Here is an 18,768-nt window from a genome sequence, read left to right as displayed (position 1 = left end):
ACTAAGTGATTTCACAGCACCATACCCTGCGTAGGAAAGCCCTGCCCGGCCTACATGAGGCTGGGAAATTCATCAGCCACGTCCATCCACAGCATGCTCTGCGCCCAGGACTTCCAAATCCTGTGTCGCAGCAGGCCCAACCCAGTTCTCACTGGCTTGCGTGGGACCTGGCTCGGGAGTTACATCCTGGTGAGTGGCTAGCTGCCAGCTCGCACTGTCCAGCCTCACCAGCACCTGGGCAACACCCCAGTTCCCGTGGACCAGGCAAGGACAGGACATACCTGGCTTTGGGGCTAATCACACATGTGCTATAAGCTTCCTGCTGGCAAGTTCTGGCCAGAACGCAGGCTCAGATGCCTATGCAGATATGGTCTGCCTGGCACACGCAGTGCACAGAAGAGAAGTCCTTTCCCTGAGGCCAGAAGGTCATTTATCATTAATTCTTACTTTGCACCTCCAACTGCTCCAAGCACTTTGCAACAACCCTCTCTGCACCCTTGTGAGTGAGACAGGTGCATATTATTAGATCCATTTTACAGAAGAGGAAAGTAAGGTACAGAGACTTTCCCCCGGCATTTCATTGAGATAGCCGGGAACAGAACTCAGGAGGGGCCCGACACTCTGTTGCCTGTTCTAACCTCTGGAGAACATTCGCTCCAGATGGTCCCACTGGAGACAGGAGTTGGGTCTGGCAGAACCAGCTTGCCAAGGGACGGGATGGCTTCTCCAGCACATGGAGGACTTTAAACAAAGACAGGCTGTTTAAAAGACAGGCTCTAGTTCAGCCACAAGTTAACGCAGGAATTGCTGGGTGTCATTCTACAGCTCGCGCTATGCAGACAAACAGACTAGATGATCATATTGGTCCCTTCTGACCTTAAAAATCCATGGATCATAGGGGTACAAAATCCTGATCCGCTCTGAGATTGTGAGGAAATGGAATATGAGAAGGAGCAATAGTGGGGTCCCATGGTGCCCATTTCAGGGATCAGGTACTAGAAACGGATCCAAAATTGAGTCCGGCCGGCATAGTGCAACCCGTCCATCGGTGTCTTTGCTTCTGTCAGTAGCACAGTTAGCTCCCTGACTGACCTCGGCAATTGAAGCAGGGAGTCAGCGGTAGGGGATCAGGTGCAGAGTCACTGATGCACTAGCACATTAGCACATTTATCTAGCAAGCCACTGATCATGTGCCATCCGTGTAAAAATAAATCCAAGAGAGCATGTGCCCTGCACTGCTGGGGGGCCCGGCTGCCGTCTGTGTACATGGGAAGGAAGGGGGCTCTCTCAGATGACAAATCTCTTCAGCTCTGCCACATTGTTTTGCCTTTACAAGGAGACAAAAAGTAACCATGCTGTGCTCTGAGTTTGATGGGTGTTTCCTCTCTCCAAAGCCCTTCTGGTGCAATAAACCCTTTCTGAAGTGAGACGTAACTTCAATATTTTATGGGGCTGCATATTTGAAACTTCCCTTGTCCATGTAAATGTATTTTTTTTCTATAATAACCTGGTTACCGGAATAGCTCATCAAAGGCACATTCCAGGAAACTCCAGTGTCCCAGGGATGTTCCCCTACCAGCCTCCTGGAACATTCACTGTTCAGGCTCCCACCTACACTTGCTGGATTGTAAACATTTCAATATTATTTCTGGTTTAACTCTCTTTTTTGTTTGTTTCTTTTAAACAGATATTAGCTGCCTTCCATACCTGACCTCCCTGTGCCCTGAACAGCAGGGGCTGGAGAGGAGAGATGATGGTATTTCCTAGGTGTTGGAAATCAGGTCTGGTTTGCTGGTCTGTGGCTGTGTGGTTTTAAAGTTGATCATGAATTAGTTAAGAGGATTTAAATTTTAAAAGGTGACTGCACAAGAGGATGTACTGCAGGGAGTAAGCCAGCAGTGTTTGGGGACTGACTGGCCTAATTAGATCTTTCCTAGCTCTGATTTCTCTGACTCTCTGCACACTGTGGTAAGAGGAGATGATTCCTGAAATTGCCCCTACTAGCGAATATCCTGAACGGTGCGATTCAGGAAGGACCGGCACTTTGCCGTGTAGGGTCCAATTCCACACGCCTTACACCGAACGGCACATACTATGGGGTTACACCCACTGAACTTTGTCAGACTAGGGTGAGGAAGGGCTTTAATTATCGAATGTGCTTGTGACATGGGAGGGTGTGTTATCCAGTGGGTAGAGCAGGGGAACAGGAAGTTCGGACTCTTGGGTTCCAAGCCCAGGTCAGGGAGGGGAATCTAGTGGGTTTCCAGCTCTGCCATGGTCTCACTGCTGGATCTTTGACAAGTCACTTAACCTCTCTGTGCATCAGTCTCTTCCCTGGTCCAATAGGGATAACAATACTCACCTGCCAGCCACACCACTCCCTCCCCCGAGACTCCATATGGCAGCACTCAGAGGGGAAAGCAAGGGCCAGCTGTGTCCGCTGGGAGCCTGATCAGGAGGACATGGCAGAGCTGGGCAGTGCACCAGACTGGCTGCCCGCACTGCAGAAGGGGTCAAGGCGCAGAATTCCCTCCTTCCCATCTCTGCCCATGCAGGACCAGCCTCCCCGGCTGGGTGGAGGAAGGCCTGGGGGCTTGCAGCTGTTCCCCCCCGGCCAGCCTGGAAGCACGAGGCACTAACTGACGGCCTGAGGGGAGCCGAGCAATGCGGCACCAGAGCTCCCTGATGCTTTCTAATCTGCCGCACTTGGTTTGGCGCGGGGAAAACAAAGTGGCTCAGGAAAAGCCAAGCTGTTGATTTTGGGAGGACACACACGGCAGCAGTGGCAGTGCGCCCGCGCTAGCCATCATTTGTCTTGGGAGACGCGTGTCAGGGCAGGGCCCAGGCGTGGCGTTATTGGAGCACAGCGTGCCCTCTGGTCGCACACAAGACGCCCCTCCTGGACAGAGTTCCCCCCTGTGCCTAGTCTCAGCACAACGGCACAGTGTCCTCTGGCCCCTTGGGCTGCTACCGCTCGCAAATCGCTGGCAAGGACCTGCCCTGGGAGAACAGGAGGGCAGGGGCCAGTCCACGGAGACAGAAACTCTCACACCGCGTTTTACTCGACAATTACCTGATGCTCCTGTCTCTAGGTTACAACACCTGCCCCCCTCCCTCCCCTGGTGTCACGCTAGCCATTAGCAGCTGCCATATTCGGAGTCCTTATTAACATCTACTTCCCTCCTGCTCCCAAACCCTTCCCCACCAGAACAGCAAGGAGTCCCGGTCGATAGGCAATTAATAACTGGCCTATATGGGCGATCCAGCTAATGATCCCAGAAAGAGTGCATTAGACAAACACATCATTAACGGACCCATTTGCTCCCTCCCAAAACACATCATTAACCTTGCAACATGGGCTCCAGTCGAGCACTGTGGCAAAAGTGTAACCACTTTCCCCGAGAAGCACCCCATACTGCCTACGGGCGGGGCGGGAGAGGGAAGAGTACTTCTTGGCTGACACCCGCCAACAGACCGCAACGGGGCCAGCAGCAAACAGACAGGCAAATCCATTGGCTGAGAAGCAGAAGACACCAGAACTCCCCCAGTGACACAGACAGAGCAATGGCTTTCCAGCCTAGCATCTCACATCCTGACTGTTCCCGCCCACGCTCTGCCAGTCTAGCTGCCCAGCTCACCGGCGGGCAATGGACGCTCAGAGGGGAAGAGGCTTCCCAAGGGGGTGGCAGAGTCTGCAACAGAAGCCAGGCCTCCCTATGCTCCAGCTGAACCGCCAGTTGTTGGGCTGGGGGCAGGGATCACTGGCTGACGGTCGAGGGCCTGTGTTATGCAGGGCAAATAATGATCACCAGGGCAAAACTCCCATTGACTTCAATGAAGCCAGGATTTCACCCTGAGATTATGAATCCTGGCTTGCAGTCTCCTGCTCTCCCCACTAGCCAGCAGAGCCTCCATCTGCGAGGCTAGTACCTGTTGGACAGGGGCTGACCTTTCGGTCGGGGTATTCTTCTCCTGGGAGCGTCTCTAGCTCCGGGACCTAGGGGCTGTCAGACACAGGGGCACATGCGGGCGCTTTCTGGGCAGTGGCGCATTCTACGCTCTAAATGCGCCTGGTTTTGCAAGTGGCAGAGTTTAGAGGCGCGCAGATGCCAGGATGGGATTTGCACATGGCCTGGTTACTTCAAAAGGCGGGTTGGGGGCAGTTTGCCAGCACGGGGTTCCTGCTGCAGGAAGCTCAGGCGTTGGGCCTGCATCCTTGTGGGATCAGATGGCAGCAGGAGCAGGGGGACAGAGCGTGGGCTGTGGGGTGGCAGCAGGGGTTGTAAGGAACACAGGGCTCAGGCCCAGAAGTAACCCAGTGGCAGCAGAGACAGCTAAGCCCAGAAACCTGGCACTTAACTGATTAATGAGCGGACAGGAAATGAGAAGCGAAGCCCTTTCTTCCCCTTAATTGCAGTAATAGAAGCCAGAGAGAAAGGTCGTGGACCTGACTCCGGCGCCTGGCCAAGCTAATTAGCTCCAAACCTGGCCAGAGTCCGCAAAGCTGCTGCTAATTCTGCAGGACACTGCAAGCGAAGGACTCAGAACTTCCTCAGATCACCTGTCTGCCTCCAGCTCTCCCCTCCTCACCTAGCTGTCCCCTGCCCTGTCCCAACATCCCTCCTCTCCAGCATCAGTCACCTCTGCCCCCCTCCTTCCCAAGAGCAACTTCCACTCCACTCCGTCTCCACTCCCTGTTGTGGAGGGAGGGAGGCAGAAGCCTAATGGACCAGTTTTCTCCCTCCCAAAAACTAGCTGGTCAACTGGAATCACCTTCCAGGTGTCCCCAACCCCACTGGCCCACCACCAGCTGCCCCCAGCACCTCACTCTGAAGGGCTGAACAATTCCCCTAGCCTGCGAGAGAGCCCTGAGTCACCCTAGCAGCCACTGACTGGGGACACAGACCCGGTTCCCTTCTCCCCCTGTGCTGGATGGGAGCCAGCTCCAATTCTAGAAACTCATGGCCCACTGGCCTGGGCGAAGCCTGTGCCATCCCTGAGGGGCATGGGGCTGGGCGGCTGCCGGGAAGCAGTATGTCCAGGGAGCAGTCAGTGAACAGCCATGGGATCAGCCTGACGTGCAGGTTGTTCCTTCGGCATGTGCCCATACTGCCGCCAGGGGACACACAGACCCCGCAGACCCAACACACTCCACGCAACACCCACAGACCCGACACACCCCGCCCAGCACCCACAGACCAACCCACACCCCGCCCAGCACCCACAGACCCGACACACCCTGCCCAGCACCCACAGACCTGGCACTCTCCACCCAACACCCATAGATCAACCCACACCCAACCCAACAGACCTGGCACACTCCACCCAACACCCATAGACCCGACACACCCCACCCAGCACCCACAGACCTGGCACACTCCACCCAACACCCATAGATCAACCCACACCCTGCCCAGCACCCACAGACCAACCTACACCCCCAACACACTCCCGCCCAGCACCTACAGACTTGACACATCTACCCAGCACCCACAGATCTGGCAGACCCAACCCAACACCAACAGACCTGGCACACTCCACCCAACACCCACAGACCAACCCACGCCCTGCCCGACACCCACAGACCAACCCACACCCTGCCCAACACCCACAGATCCGACACACCCCATCCAGCACCCACAGACCCAGGACACCCCACACAGCCCAATGCACCCTGCCCAGCACCCCCGTGGACATGCACATCAAACACACAGATGTGACAAACACAGGTGCGTGCCCTCAGACAATACCAAAGCACGCACACTGCCACCCCTCCATCCCCAGATGGTGTGATTTTCAGAAGTGCACAGGAGTTGTGATGCTCAACCCCTCTGAAAAGCCAGCCAACAGTGCACCCCCACGTGAATGCACACCCAGCAGCCCACACCCTAATGCACAGATGCTCACACACAGTGCAAAGGCATAGGAAATAGGCCAGCTGCTGCTGAGGGATTCCTCCATGGCTGTGGTGAGCCACTACATGGAGGAGCAGCTGCAGAACCACCCCATTCCCCGCAGAACAAAAGGGGGTTTTCAAATTTCACTTTCAGCTTTGAGAATCTAAGCAAGAAAAATCCCTGTGCGCCCAGCAGCAAATGGCCTGGTACAAGCCAGTTTAGGCAGGGTGAGGACAATGCCTGATGCCAGCCCCTCCTCTGATGCCCTGCTCCACCCTGCCCTGTATGAATCATCCTTCCAGGGCTGCAGCTTCAACAAGCCCTGTGTTTATCTCGCAACAATAGTGACGCTTGCAAGGTCAGCACTGAAATGAGAAAGTTTCCTTCCCTGAAACAAACAGGAAACAATTGATCTGCTCCTTCCACGTTAATTGCGTCTTCCAGGCTGTCTCCCCGCATGTAACAGAATCACCTTGGCAGAAGAATCCACGTTAAACCACTGGCTAGCTGGCCGGGAACAGGCCCTTTAAGTCATCTATTTAAATCCAGCCCAGACAGGGGCTGACTGACAGTTGTCAGCAGGTTCTCGGTGGCTGCCCCGCTGATGGGTCTCCGCCTGGTTTTTAGTGGACAGGCGTGTCCTTATTTTCAGACCCACCAACGCGACTGGTTTCCAGAGCTCTAGAGCAGATTGGGTGGTGGAGAATACTCTCTCTTTCTGCCCTCACAGGTCAGGCTGGGAGCATATTGGCAGGACAGGTGGAAGAGAAGACTTTGATCTCAAGGACCAACACCAAAAGCATGAGAAACACCCATTAAATTGAGAAACACCCACTGAACTCCCAAGCCTCCTGCTGGGGCCTCTCCGCTGCAGGCAGATTTATCCTAACTCATCTTGGATAATAATAAGTAGGTGAAATGACGGAGCGAAGCCCCAGAGTTCAAACCCAGGCACCATGTTATTTTCTGCTCCGGATCTTAAATATATGGAGCAATGGAGAAAATACCTTGTGCAAAGACTTGAGGTTTTTATCTGCCTTCCCCTTCCTTAGAATAATATACATTGCAACATCTAAATGCACCTTTCAGAGAAAATAAACAGTTTGTTATTTCAGTGAAGAAAACCTTTCAAAGCCGAAATATCAGCCGGCTATTACTATGCAGCATAGCAGGCAGCCAGGCCTAGCAGAGTCGCTAACGTGGTTTATGTACTGGAGCTGTCAGATACATTTAGGAGAAGATGCATGCAGAAGAAAAGAGCATGGCTTTTACTCTGACCTCTCCCGACCTTTCCCACTCCTTGACCTTTCCCGTGTCTCTCTCTGAAATGCCATGGAGCTCCTTGTGCTGTCGGATTAAATGTCACGAAAGGTGCAGTGCACAGCTCCAGCGGCTCGGCCCAGCCAGGCTCACTAGGTGCTCTCGGGGGAGGTTTCGGCAGCTCTCTGCGCTCCTTGCCACTGGGCCGGTCGCACTGAGGGGTCGAGGGAATGAATAGCACTATTGTTATGGCCTGTTCCATGCAGCCTCGCCGAATGCTCTGAAAGCCCCATGCTACAGAGGGGAAGCGACTCGCCCATAGTCATCCAAACCAGTCACAGAGGTGGGAATTACTATTTCTATTTGTTATTTGTATTAGCATAGCCTGGGCTCCCCTCATAGACCCCATTATGCTAGGCCCTGTACAAACAGAACAAAGAGTCCCTGACCCTAAAGAGTTCCAGTGTCAGTGCGAGTCAAGAGAGAGCAGTGGCCACCGACAGGAGCACTGGGAAAGGTGAGAATGGGAGCCATCCGTGTCCCTGTGCCTTATCCACAAGCCTATCCTTCCTCCTGCACAAGGAAGACACATGAGGACAGAGGAGGAGCGAGGGGAAAGGAGCAAGGAGCGGGAGAGTAGATAAATAGAGGCAGAGCAGGAGTGAGGACAGAAGGCTGGTATGGAGGAGGGGGCAATTAGAGAAATTCCCAGAACTCCTGGGTTCTCAGGGAGTGCTCCCATGCGTAAGAGAGTGGGGTATTATGACACTGAGTGCCTGAACCAGCACTGAGTTCTCACTGCTCTCACGCCCTGCCCAGCACCCACAGACCCCGACACGCCCTGCCAGCGTTGTGGGATGGCAGAGGAGTTGTAGGATCTCAGGAACGGGGCTCAGAGACCCTGGGGAGAGCAGCGCTGGGGGAACGCAAAGAGCCATCGCTCTCTGAGCACCGGAGTGCCCGCAAGGAAGCTGTGCGGGGCAGGAGGCGACTCGAGGGAGCAGCTCCCTCCCTGAGCCCTGGAATTGCAGGCGCTGATGAAACATCGCTCCCAGGGAGACAGCTGTTCTGTCTGACTCTCCGGGCCCAGGCTCCAGGGGAGGCGGAAACAGCAGCCCTCGGCTCTCATCACCTCGCCGCTGCAGGAGAGCCAGACGCGGGGGGTCTAGGGGGCATTATCTTTGCTTGGCTGACTGTAAATGTTTCGGCGGAATTGACTGTGTATTCAGGCACTTTCAAACGCAAGTAATCTTCATCTGGGAGACGGAAAGTGAAATATGTTATTGCCGGCCGCAGTAAATTACCCGTGCCAGCCCTCGCATATAAAACATTACAGTTGCTGGCCAGTGCACTTACTTACCCTTGCTGTCTACCTCCCTCAATAAATTACAAAACAAATGGCTGCTGGTCACCCCGAGGCAGTGCTGAGGCCGGGCAGAATTGCTCAGGGTTAGCGCAGGAACCTGTGGGTTTATTTACTGCAGGGCGGCACTCAGCCTGCCAGACAGCTCCGGAGGAGAGGTCTGCGTAAGGGCTTGAGATCGCCTGGGGAGCGCTATTACAAGGCAGAAGGCTGGAAATGGGGATTTGGGGCATCTCACCTCTAGGTCAAACCCCAGGTAGGGTACAGGGAGGGACTAACCCTGCAGCTCTAGGCTGGTCTGGGGGGCTCCCCATTTACTGTGACTCAAGAGGAAAGCTGCAAGTGGGACGATATCTGATTCCCAGCTCTGCAAACTCCCCGTGAGCTCTGGGAGCTGGGTGGGTGGCCTCTATGTAAGGCTATCGCCGCTGGCAAGATGCTGCCTTATTAATTAGCCCATTACTCATTATGAAAATTGTCTGATGGCATTTACATACTCGATCACACCACTGGTTTATACAGCCTCATATCCAGCCATACCAGCTCACACCTGTGCCATAAGAGATCAGACTACTGGTCCATATGGCCCACTATCACTCCTCCTCCCATACCTTATCAGATCATAGGTTCATCTAGTCTGATACCCTGCCTCTTGCCATACAAGCTCAAATCACTGCTCCATACAGCCTGGCTGTCTCATTAGCTCAGACGACTGATTCATCAAGTATGGAGTCGTCTGGAAAACACCCAGTGTTTTAGACACAGATAGAAACAGCCCCACAATGCACCTAGCCAATTGCACCGAGTCAGATGAACCTTCCAAAATGCCTTAAACTGGAGAAAACAGTCCCAGGAAAAACATCCTTTGAAACCTCGCTCCCCTAGCACAGGATACAAACATTTCCAGTTTGCTTTTTGTGCATGTTTGTTTAATATCTAAACTGATCCTTTTCGTGCACTGGGTCCAGAAAAGCTAATGAACTGTTATAATGGATGGGGTTCAGTCAGCTGAAAACTGCACCAGGAAGCCAGGAGGAGAACAAACAACTACGTCTAATGCTTTTTCGGGGAAGGCCGTTCGAAAAAAATAAATAAATACATTCCTGCAACTTTAACAATCATTGTGTTGGATTTGGGAGATGTTATTCCTAGTGACAGACAAGGGCAATTATCTGCTATCCGCCAGCAGTTTTAGCCTAATTTCATTACTGCTGTGCAATTCTTCCTGAGCCGCTAGTCTATCAATGTCTCACAGAAAGGATTAGCCGGCACTTTTTTCATCTTCAAATGAATTTTAGCTGTCATGCCCTTGATGAATAGAACAGGGAGGACTACTAACCTAGGTGGGGAAGCATGTCTGCCTGGCTGCCCGGGAATCTAGGCAAAAGCAAATAAAACACCAAAGCAGCTGGGGGGAAACAGGATGCCCCTGCCTTATAGGTGCCCAGAATGGAGCTCTTATTTGCAGCTGCCCACACTGAATAGAACACACCGGGAGATACTGAAGTGTCTATTCCCCATGGTGTGCACGTCTCGTACATCTCTCTCCATCAGTCTGTGCACACACACTATATGCACGGGTGTGCATGTATATTCCTCGAAAATCCACATGCATATGCACACACATCAGCCTTGCAAAACCGTCACAAGAAGTCACCAGCCTATGCACATGTGCTTACCCACCCATACCACCATGACCATGAAAAATGAAGATGTTATTGTACTTGTCTGTCAACAGACCCTACCAGCCAGGTGGGCAAACACCATTCTGCAGGGCTTATCTGTGCATGTGCACTGGGAACATTACTGGATGCTCAAAGGAGGAGATTTTCAGAGACAGAAATGGCTCCTAACACCCACTGATTTATGTCACATAAATTACATACATATTAGGTTTCATTTCCAATTTTGTCCCTGGAGACAGGGAAGAAAAGAGAGACAGGAGCAATCTGAGCATTAGGCTAGGGGTTCTAATCCCAGCTCTGACACTGACTTGCTATGTGAGCTGTAGGCAATTCACTTAATGTCCTTGTGCCTTGGTTTCCCCTATTGTAAAGCAGGGATAATATTATTTACCTACCGCACATGGGAGTGTTGAGGCTTCTTTAGTTAATGCCGGTTTGAGGCATGGATGAACAATACATAGTCTATTCTTCAGAGACCACATTTAGGAATTGGGGTACAATCTCTCTAAGCTGGTGTATCAGCAGTAGGCCTGCTCGTGGCTTCTCTGATGGATTAAAATGACAGCATCTATAATATGATGAAACAATGAGCAAACCATCTCTCTCCTCTCCAGGAGATCTTTATCTGTCAATCTAGGCCACTTCTGAATACATTAAAGCAATTGAAACTTCAGAAGCTGAAACCAAAAGATGTTGCCTAGATAGACATTTGGGCGACATCATGGCAGGAGGACCTGACATGCCACCTCCAGATGGAAGAAGAGTCTCAAGGTGCTGGCCTGCTGCAGCCAGACTGGCCCCTGGCTCACACCGGGAAACCTATTAGACCACATATCAAATAGTGTGAGGTTCAAGATGATTTTGCCCTCAGTGCAGGGAGGCAAGGTTGTGTCATAGACAAGTTGGCTATTAACGCTAGGTGGGGCAGACACTCCTTGCTCAGAGCCGTGCTCAGAGCTAAGAACACCACGAGGGTTACTGTGCTTTTGAACATGACGAGTTTTCCCAAGGTTGACATAGGCACATTGGCCACATGATCATGGGGACTGGCATCTGCACATCCTCAGTGGTGCAGCCAGTCCCTGCTCACTCACCTTCTGCACCTGTGCAGCCTGATTCTGGTCTTTGTTACACCAGAGTAAAACATGAAACTCTGTTGGCATGGTGTATGACCAGTGTTAGTGAGCCCAGGGGAAAGTGCTGCTGTACAAATGGACCTTTGGACTCTAGAAGGCAGCCAGAATGGAGAAGGTGCAAAGACGCCAGTGCAGGTGGGACTTTGCTTTGGCCAAGCTCTCTCTCCAGGGACAGGGAACTTAAATCCAGTGATTGTAACACCCGGAGGCTGTAGTCAACCTGCCCATTCTGTGCCACAGCTTTGGCAGGTACCTTGGCTCTGCAAGGCTCTGCCCTGCCCTGTGCTGAGCTGAGCTGTAGAGGGAAAGTCTGAACCTCCCACTCCACAGCTAGACTAAAACTATTTTAAATCTTAATAATGCCAGACAACTAGAAACTGACACTACGCAAATACTGTAGGCACACAGGTGATCAATACAAGCACAGGACTACATGAACAAAGCGGGCTGAGGGGATGATTTACAGCAGCCTCTGTGACATTCAAAGGGTTTTTCTTTTGTTCTAAGTAGATGCCAGGAGATTATATTATATTTAGAGAATCAAGGGGGTATCTAAATTAGATAGGCCTTCAGGCAGGATTAGGGCAAATGATCAGCCTCATTGTGATCCAGAAGCAATAACCCTCTTCATACGAAGACAGCTTTACCTTCTGCAAAGCACCCTGAGCTCTAGGCTATGGAGGAGTCGGGGATTCTGTCCCCCACCCTGTGGCACCCCCACCAGCATTTCTGATGGCCCAGAATCAAATCTGCGAGATCTTCCTTCTAAAATCCATGCCTGGCCCTTCCCCGATCTCCATTCCAGGTGTGTCCAGGCCCAGGGGAATGCAGGATGGGGGTATTTACTCAGTGCACCAGCAGCAAGTCAATACAAAGCACTTTGCTAAGTTATCTTTCCCAAATAATTGTGGAAAATCATTTATTTCATCAGCACCGAGCAAATGATTGGCTGACCTATCCCCTCTCCCAGTTCTGGGAAGCCCTCTGCTCTGGAAGAAAGAACTGGTTTAATTTTTATGCCTGTGTGTTCAGAAGTGGAGCCCAGGGTGGGGGGAGAAATGCTATTTTCCCTTTGCATGAATGTACGTTACGCCCATGTTAAATGTACAAAAACAACCCAAAGCACAGATGTTACATCCCACCCATTGGTTAGGCTCTGCATGTGGCTCATTTAGAAAATTAAAACAAGTCAGGTCAGGCTTTGGCTTCCCCAAAGCTCAATGCACCCTTGCCTGTGCAGACTGACCGAGGGGCTACTTATCACCCAGTTGTCTTGGGCTTGATCTAGTGGGGCACTAAGTGAGGGTGCTCAGCCCTTTGCAGGAGAGGGCTCCTGGCTTGGGAGAGCGACCAATGCCCGTCAACCATTCCCAGTGCTTCCCCAAACACTTTTGGAGCTGGTAGCGCCAGGCCCATTTGTCATGGCAAGCCAGGGCATGGGGGGAATAGCACAGACTGGTCACAGTGAAACAAGAGCCCCAGATTAGTGGCATAACAGACTGTGAGCACAGGTTGGAGCGTTTTCTTGGGCTGGCATATGGTGATATGTCACTCAGCCAGTGCGCCCACAAACAGTGCATACACAGATCCCTTATGAGCCTTGTCTCTTCTTTGTAACATTTACCTGCCAGGCTGAGCTAGCATGGACTGTGACCAGCCTTCCCCGATGACCCGAGCAATTTCTGGAGAATTTAATCTTTCATTAAAAATACATACATACATACATACATACATATATAAACTCTTTCTAGCCCTTCTGGCTGTGAAGAAATCTTTCTAAACAGGACGCAGACTTGCCAGAGGTGCAGCTACAGAAACAATCTTCAGAACAGCTGCAATCAACCCTCATTCACTACAATGGTGTGTTGACTCTGAAGCTTAATGATGACAAAATATGTGTTGTGAATTATATTACTGCTAATCATTTTAAAAGCTAGCCTGGAGTGTCAGGCGACGATTAAGCAGAGAGCCGCCATTTCAGCCCCAACCCAGCTCACCAGGATCTTATCTGCACTGTAAGTGTTCAAAAATGCTCTCATTATTGGCTAATCCCTGTGCAGCTCCACGGGTGGTAGCAGTAGTGGGAATGTTTGTGCACACCGTGCTCTGGGTTTTCACCACAGGGTTGCAGTTGTGTTAGACCAACAGGGAGACAGTTTTCCACAATTCCCAACCCAAAGGCAGACTATGAGTGAGCCTGGCACAGAATTTACCAGCCTCTTCCATCTCTAAGGCACCCATCTCGCCCAGTCTCCTAGCCACAACAGACTCCTTCTCCGCAGCACTTTTTAGTGCTTTGCTCAGCTTTAATTGGCGAACGCCGGGCCAGAGAGGTGAACTCAATTCCCATCATTTTGGGGGATCGATGTTACAACCTTCATATGTTGGGAGGTTTGGGGGATGTTTTCTCAAATCTTAATTCTCAGTCGTTCGGGTCTCCTTGTAGAATATTTTAGCAGCTCTGATGCAATTTCTTAGCCTCTCTGAAATAGCATTTTAATATAACCTAGCTGCACTGTATACCTGCTCCTAATAAACCTCTGTGACTTTAATGAACTAAATAGCAAATTACTTTTTTATTCAAGAATGAAATTTCATCATATTCATAATTCATATTTTATTTCAGACATCTGCTGCTGATTACATTACATTTAACTAAAATTAGATGATGCTCAGAATGTAATTAAGCCCCTGCCAAATTCTCTGGCCCACCAATACCAGCCTTGCTCAGCGGGGGCCGTTTGCAGCCTAATATGTAATTAGGAGCTATTTTCTAGCTGTTTTTAAAGTCTGAAAATTAGCTGCCTTTATTAATCACACAGACAAATATAAAGCAGAGCCAATGCTTGCTGAAATTTCTAAAAAGGATTTTTTTTTAATTATACACCACATAGTGCTGAGACTCATTTTGAATGTTGATTTGTTGTGCAGTGACATTTTGACAACTAGTTCTCAATTTGTCTGTCGTAGTTAGGCAACAACAAAGCCGACAGTAATACTTAACTTTCAAAACCTTCAGTGCGCCAGGAGGGGAAAAGGAGAAAAAAAAAATCTGCTTCGTACAAATGTATAGTTTCTTGGGAGCTGGGGAGGCCACACCAGGCTGCTCCCTCTCCAGGAGGGGACGGGCTGGGCTAGGGAAAGGAACTGAGCAGAAAGGCAAGTGTGCCTCAGCCCAGCAAGGCACACGGGTCTTCTTCCCTTTGGCTTATCCTCTGGATATTAAGAACGTTTGGGAAATTTCAGGTGCCCTTCAAGGGACCCAGTCCACCAGGACAAATACTCCAGCCCGAAGGAAACACCATCTCTCCCATGCACCAGCTTCCTAGCTGGAGTGTTATTGCACAGACCTTTGCCGCTCCAGGGCCTGGCCCGACTGAGCTCAGCTGGGCCTGCTTTCACTGACAGCTTTCCAGGCAAACCAGAGAGCCCCATGTGAAGAAGGGGCAGCAGGTGGCTTTCAGCCATGTCGTGACGCGGGCTGAGTGGGTGCAGGCTCAGTCCGTGCTGGGAAGAGCCAGCGCTCACCCAGGCACAGAGCACCGCTCTCACCTGTCCCACTCAAGACAGCAGAAGGGAGAGTTTGTTGCAGGGGGAGGGGGGGAATTCTAGTGCAGCCTGTGCTACATCAGGAGGAAGGACAGCACGCGCTGGAGGAAAGAGATAGACTTCAACCAACCCCCCTCATCAGTCTTCAACGGACCAAGCCCAGAGCCTGGCAGAGCTGGGTTCAGCTCAGGGGTTAAGGGCCAAGCCAGGATGTTTGGATCAGGGGGCCTGTTTTGGACCCATGGTGGCTGAAGAGGTAAATTGATTCTGCTAGTGCACAATGGCCACGACCACAGAGGGAGCTGGTGCCTGACGCAGCCCCTTGCATGGAGGGGCAGGTAGGTGCTGTCACTAGGAAATACAACCACCCAACAGGAACAAATTCCTACCAACACAGAGCACAGGGCAGGTGGAGCGCAAGGTACAGCGCTTCCCAGGGGCAGAGGCTGCAGCTGGAGTTCAGCTAGGCCTGGCTCAGAGCAGACACGGTCCAGCGAACCTGCAATGGGGAGAAAGGGGAATTGGGGCTTTAGTTCAGCCTGTGCAGACTGGTGAAATCAGGGGCCTATTTTGGTTTAATTATTAGTGATTGCGCCCGGAACGCTCCTCTCCTAGGGGCGGACATTGCCACAGGGCGATGCCATGTTATCCTTTTGTGCCACTCTCGCCCTGGTAGACTTGTCCTCTGTCCCTCCGCAGGACACCACGCTGGGTCGTTGGCTGGGATGGAGCACTTCCCCCGTGCTCCAGGGAGAGATGGCCTCGTGGAAGAGAGGACAAGAGAACCATTGGGGAGGTGCTGTGCTGGATAGGACAGGCACCAGCATGCTCCAGCTCTGAGCAGGGTGAAGGGGAGGAAGCAGCCTGCTTTTCCACTGTGCGGGGGTCAAGCTGTCCTAGCACCTCCCATCTAGCTGTCCTCGGCTGAAAGCCATCCAGTGGCCCATGGGGAAATACGCTGGGGTCTCTCCTTACTGTTTCTAGTAGACAGGTGTCCACAGCCCCAAAAGACACCAGCACTAATTAGTTTGCACCCTTTTATTACCTGCTATTTGTATCGCACTAGCACCTGGAGGCCCCATCACGCCAGGCATTGCTTAACCACAGAGCGGAAAGAATAGCTAGATCATTACCTGTCCAGGGCAGGGACCTTATGCTGACAAGCAAGGGAGGGAATGTTCTCCCCGTGGCACAGGTGGGGAACGGAGGTCCATGGTCACACAGTGGGGCTGTGATAGGAGTCAGAAACTGAATCCAAACCTCCCAAGTCTCAGGTCTGTGCCCCAGCGACAAGACCCTTCCTCACTCCAGGGGCAGCTCTGTACTCACCGCGGGAGCAGGGAGACGCATACATCAGGCCTGCCAAGCTGGCGCCTGTCAGCACCGTGCAGATCAAGCCAAGGCTCTCCGTCACCCAATGTGTTTTTCTTTTTAAACACACAGAAGGAAAATGAATCCAAACTCTGGCCAGGTGAATCCCTCCTAGAGACACGACAAACCACGGCAGGTCGCCAGATACTCTGCAGTCCGTACTGTACGTTATGCGGAGAAGGCCCTGGCCCCTGTATGGATGGAAAGGATGAAAGCGGAGAAACATCAGCGGGGAGGTGTGTTTGCCAATAAAATCTGGGTTACACCCATCCGTAACCACTGCCCCGCATCTCCCTCTGCCAGGAATTAACAGGCATCTCCCCTTCCCTTGATATTATACAGCCCCAAGCAGCCCAGCTGAGCAGAGAAAGGGGGCTTTGAGTGAGCACCCACAGTCCCTCTCCATACTGCAATCCAGCTCCACCTGGGAAGCAGCGAAAGAGGCACTGTCACATTGAGCCTAACGCTGGCTAGGATTAACCTCAGAAGGAGAGCAAAGAGCAGGCTGTGGAAATGAACCCTCCGGGTTTTGGCTGCAGGAAATTGACCTGATCTCACATTTTCTTCAGGCAAACTCACAGAACCAAGTGCTAGAGAAGAAAGCAGGTGATCAGGTCAGCCAGGCTCTGCTCTGCCGCCCAGTGGAGGATTGTTCCTATGACTCCCAGGGCAGGGGCTTTTTATCTGATATGGAGGAGTGGATGGATCAGATTTATGTTGGTAAATGTCAATTTCACCAGACAGCCAAAAAATATTTCCAGACGACAAAGCGTGAAAAATGCAGCTTGAGAACAAACCAGAGTTTGAGTTAAGGCTATTTACTTTGTTTTGACCCCCGATGTCGACAATTTATGTTTTAATGGGTTATAAGGCTTTAACTTCTTGAATCTCAGCATCTACTATCATTAGACAATTACTGTCTGCTCCTTCCCCGCATTTATTTCCCACCACTGAGAAAATTTAAACAAACATTAAAAACCTGCTTAAAAATAAACATCAATATTACCGATCGAAATTCTGCCAAGCCTACCTACATGTCTGCATAGCCCCCTGCAAAGACCGGTGTGATGTATCTGCTAGTGTTTTGTCCTGTATCCCCCTGGAGAACAGAGCCGATGGCACAGTCCTGCCCCAGCACTACATGACTGAACAGAAATTAGAGCTAGAGAAGTATAGTATTTACTATGGAGGTGGAGCCTACAGAGAATCATGGAAATGTGGGGCTGAAAGGGCCCTCTTCAAGTCTTCCAGTCCATCCTCCCTGGGCTGAGACAGTAAAGTAAACCAGCTGCATCCTGACAGGGGTTTGTCCAACCTGTTCTTAAAAATCTCCACTGATAGCAATTCCACAACTGCCCGTCGCTGACTGCACTAACCAGCCCTAGGAATTGCTGCTTGGGGGACAGAAGGTGGCAGGCAGCTAAGGGCACAGCCCAGTTTAGGACAGGAAGTGAAGCCTGCAACCAGCTGAAACACTAGGGAGATTGAGCGAGGCTGTTCTGCTCTGCAGCATGCTGTTCCAGTGATACTGGATTACATTAAAATGTGGGTTTCACAGAATAATTTTTGAGAGCGGGGATGTCAGACTTTTGCCACACAGCCCTCGGCTGACATGGGATGAGATAAGCCCATTTAGGGCCCACTTACGCCGCCATTCAAACCAGCGTGGCTTGTAGCCGTGGGCAGCCCTGTCCTATCAGGGCATGGCAGAGGTGCAGAGGGATGACAAACAGGGAAGAGGGTTAGGAAATGCTGTACTACCTTCCACCCCTCAAGCTGAAAGGCAGGCCTAGGCAGGCCCAGCAGTTACTATTTGTGTCAGATTCAAGGAGAAGCCACAGTGGTGTTTGAGGCCCATGGCGCTAGCGCCTGTATGCAGAGTGTGTGTATGGGGGCGGGGGGGACGGGGGGGCTTGAAGGGCAGGTGGGCTGTTAGCTGTAACATGGCTTGCAACAGGCAGAGCACCAGGGATACCAGAAGCGGTGCCTATGAGCCAGTGCCCCCCGAAAGCAGGGGCAGGACTTCTATTGATTGGGGTAGGCTTTGGATCAGGCCCCATGAGAGTCTGCTCCTAAGGGCACTGGGACCTGCAGGAAGCCGAGGGCATTACTGCCAGCCTGGAAAGGCGCAGACCCTGGGGCAGAGAGCTCCAATGCCTGCAGAGCCTGTAGCTGGCCCAGGTGCAGGCCAGCCTGGGGCCGGTTCCAACCCACCCAGGGAAAAGAGCGGATGGGAAGCAGAAGCCTTGTGGAGCCAAAAGGAGCGAGGCGCAGGAGAAAGGAGGGGAAGAAACACAAATAATCTTCTGCCACCTCCCTGCAGCCTCTCAGCTGCAAAGCAGAGCATGTGCAATACAAACAGCACTAATCCCCCTGTCAGCTGCACTAGCTACCAGCGGAGACAAGCTCCAAAGCGAGAGCACTAATTGAATCGAATTGAAAAGGAGGAATTGGCTCCTGGGGCTAGAGGGGCACCCAGCCCCCCTGTATCCACTCCATTCGAATTT

The 18,768-nt window shown here is 51.8% G+C and overlaps 1 protein-coding gene across 3 annotated transcripts in view; it reads right to left on the bottom strand.

Annotated features, from left to right (window-relative positions):
- Positions 1 to 18,768, bottom strand: part of MVK (mevalonate kinase) — a 56,169-nt gene that overhangs the window by 10,517 nt on the left and 26,884 nt on the right. Inside the window, exons 10-11 of one of the 3 annotated variants that reach the window (XM_038373377.2) lie at positions 16,220 to 16,452; positions 14,192 to 15,389 (exon numbers count right to left, since the gene is read on the bottom strand). In XM_038373377.2, coding sequence (XP_038229305.1) covers positions 15,365 to 15,389; positions 16,220 to 16,452 — 258 coding nt within the window. In that variant the 3' untranslated portion in view covers positions 14,192 to 15,364. Of the gene's footprint in view, positions 1 to 10,600; positions 10,774 to 14,191; positions 15,390 to 16,219; positions 16,453 to 18,768 lie in introns of those variants that run through there. The other 2 variants (XR_006275916.1, XM_043498283.1) reach the window with 2 other exon arrangements.

This window comes from Dermochelys coriacea, chromosome 15 (assembly GCF_009764565.3).
Source record: "Dermochelys coriacea isolate rDerCor1 chromosome 15, rDerCor1.pri.v4, whole genome shotgun sequence".
Lineage (NCBI taxonomy): Eukaryota > Metazoa > Chordata > Testudines > Dermochelyidae > Dermochelys > Dermochelys coriacea.
The sequence above is the reverse complement of the archived record's forward strand: the minus strand, read 5'-3'. Positions and strand labels throughout refer to the sequence as shown.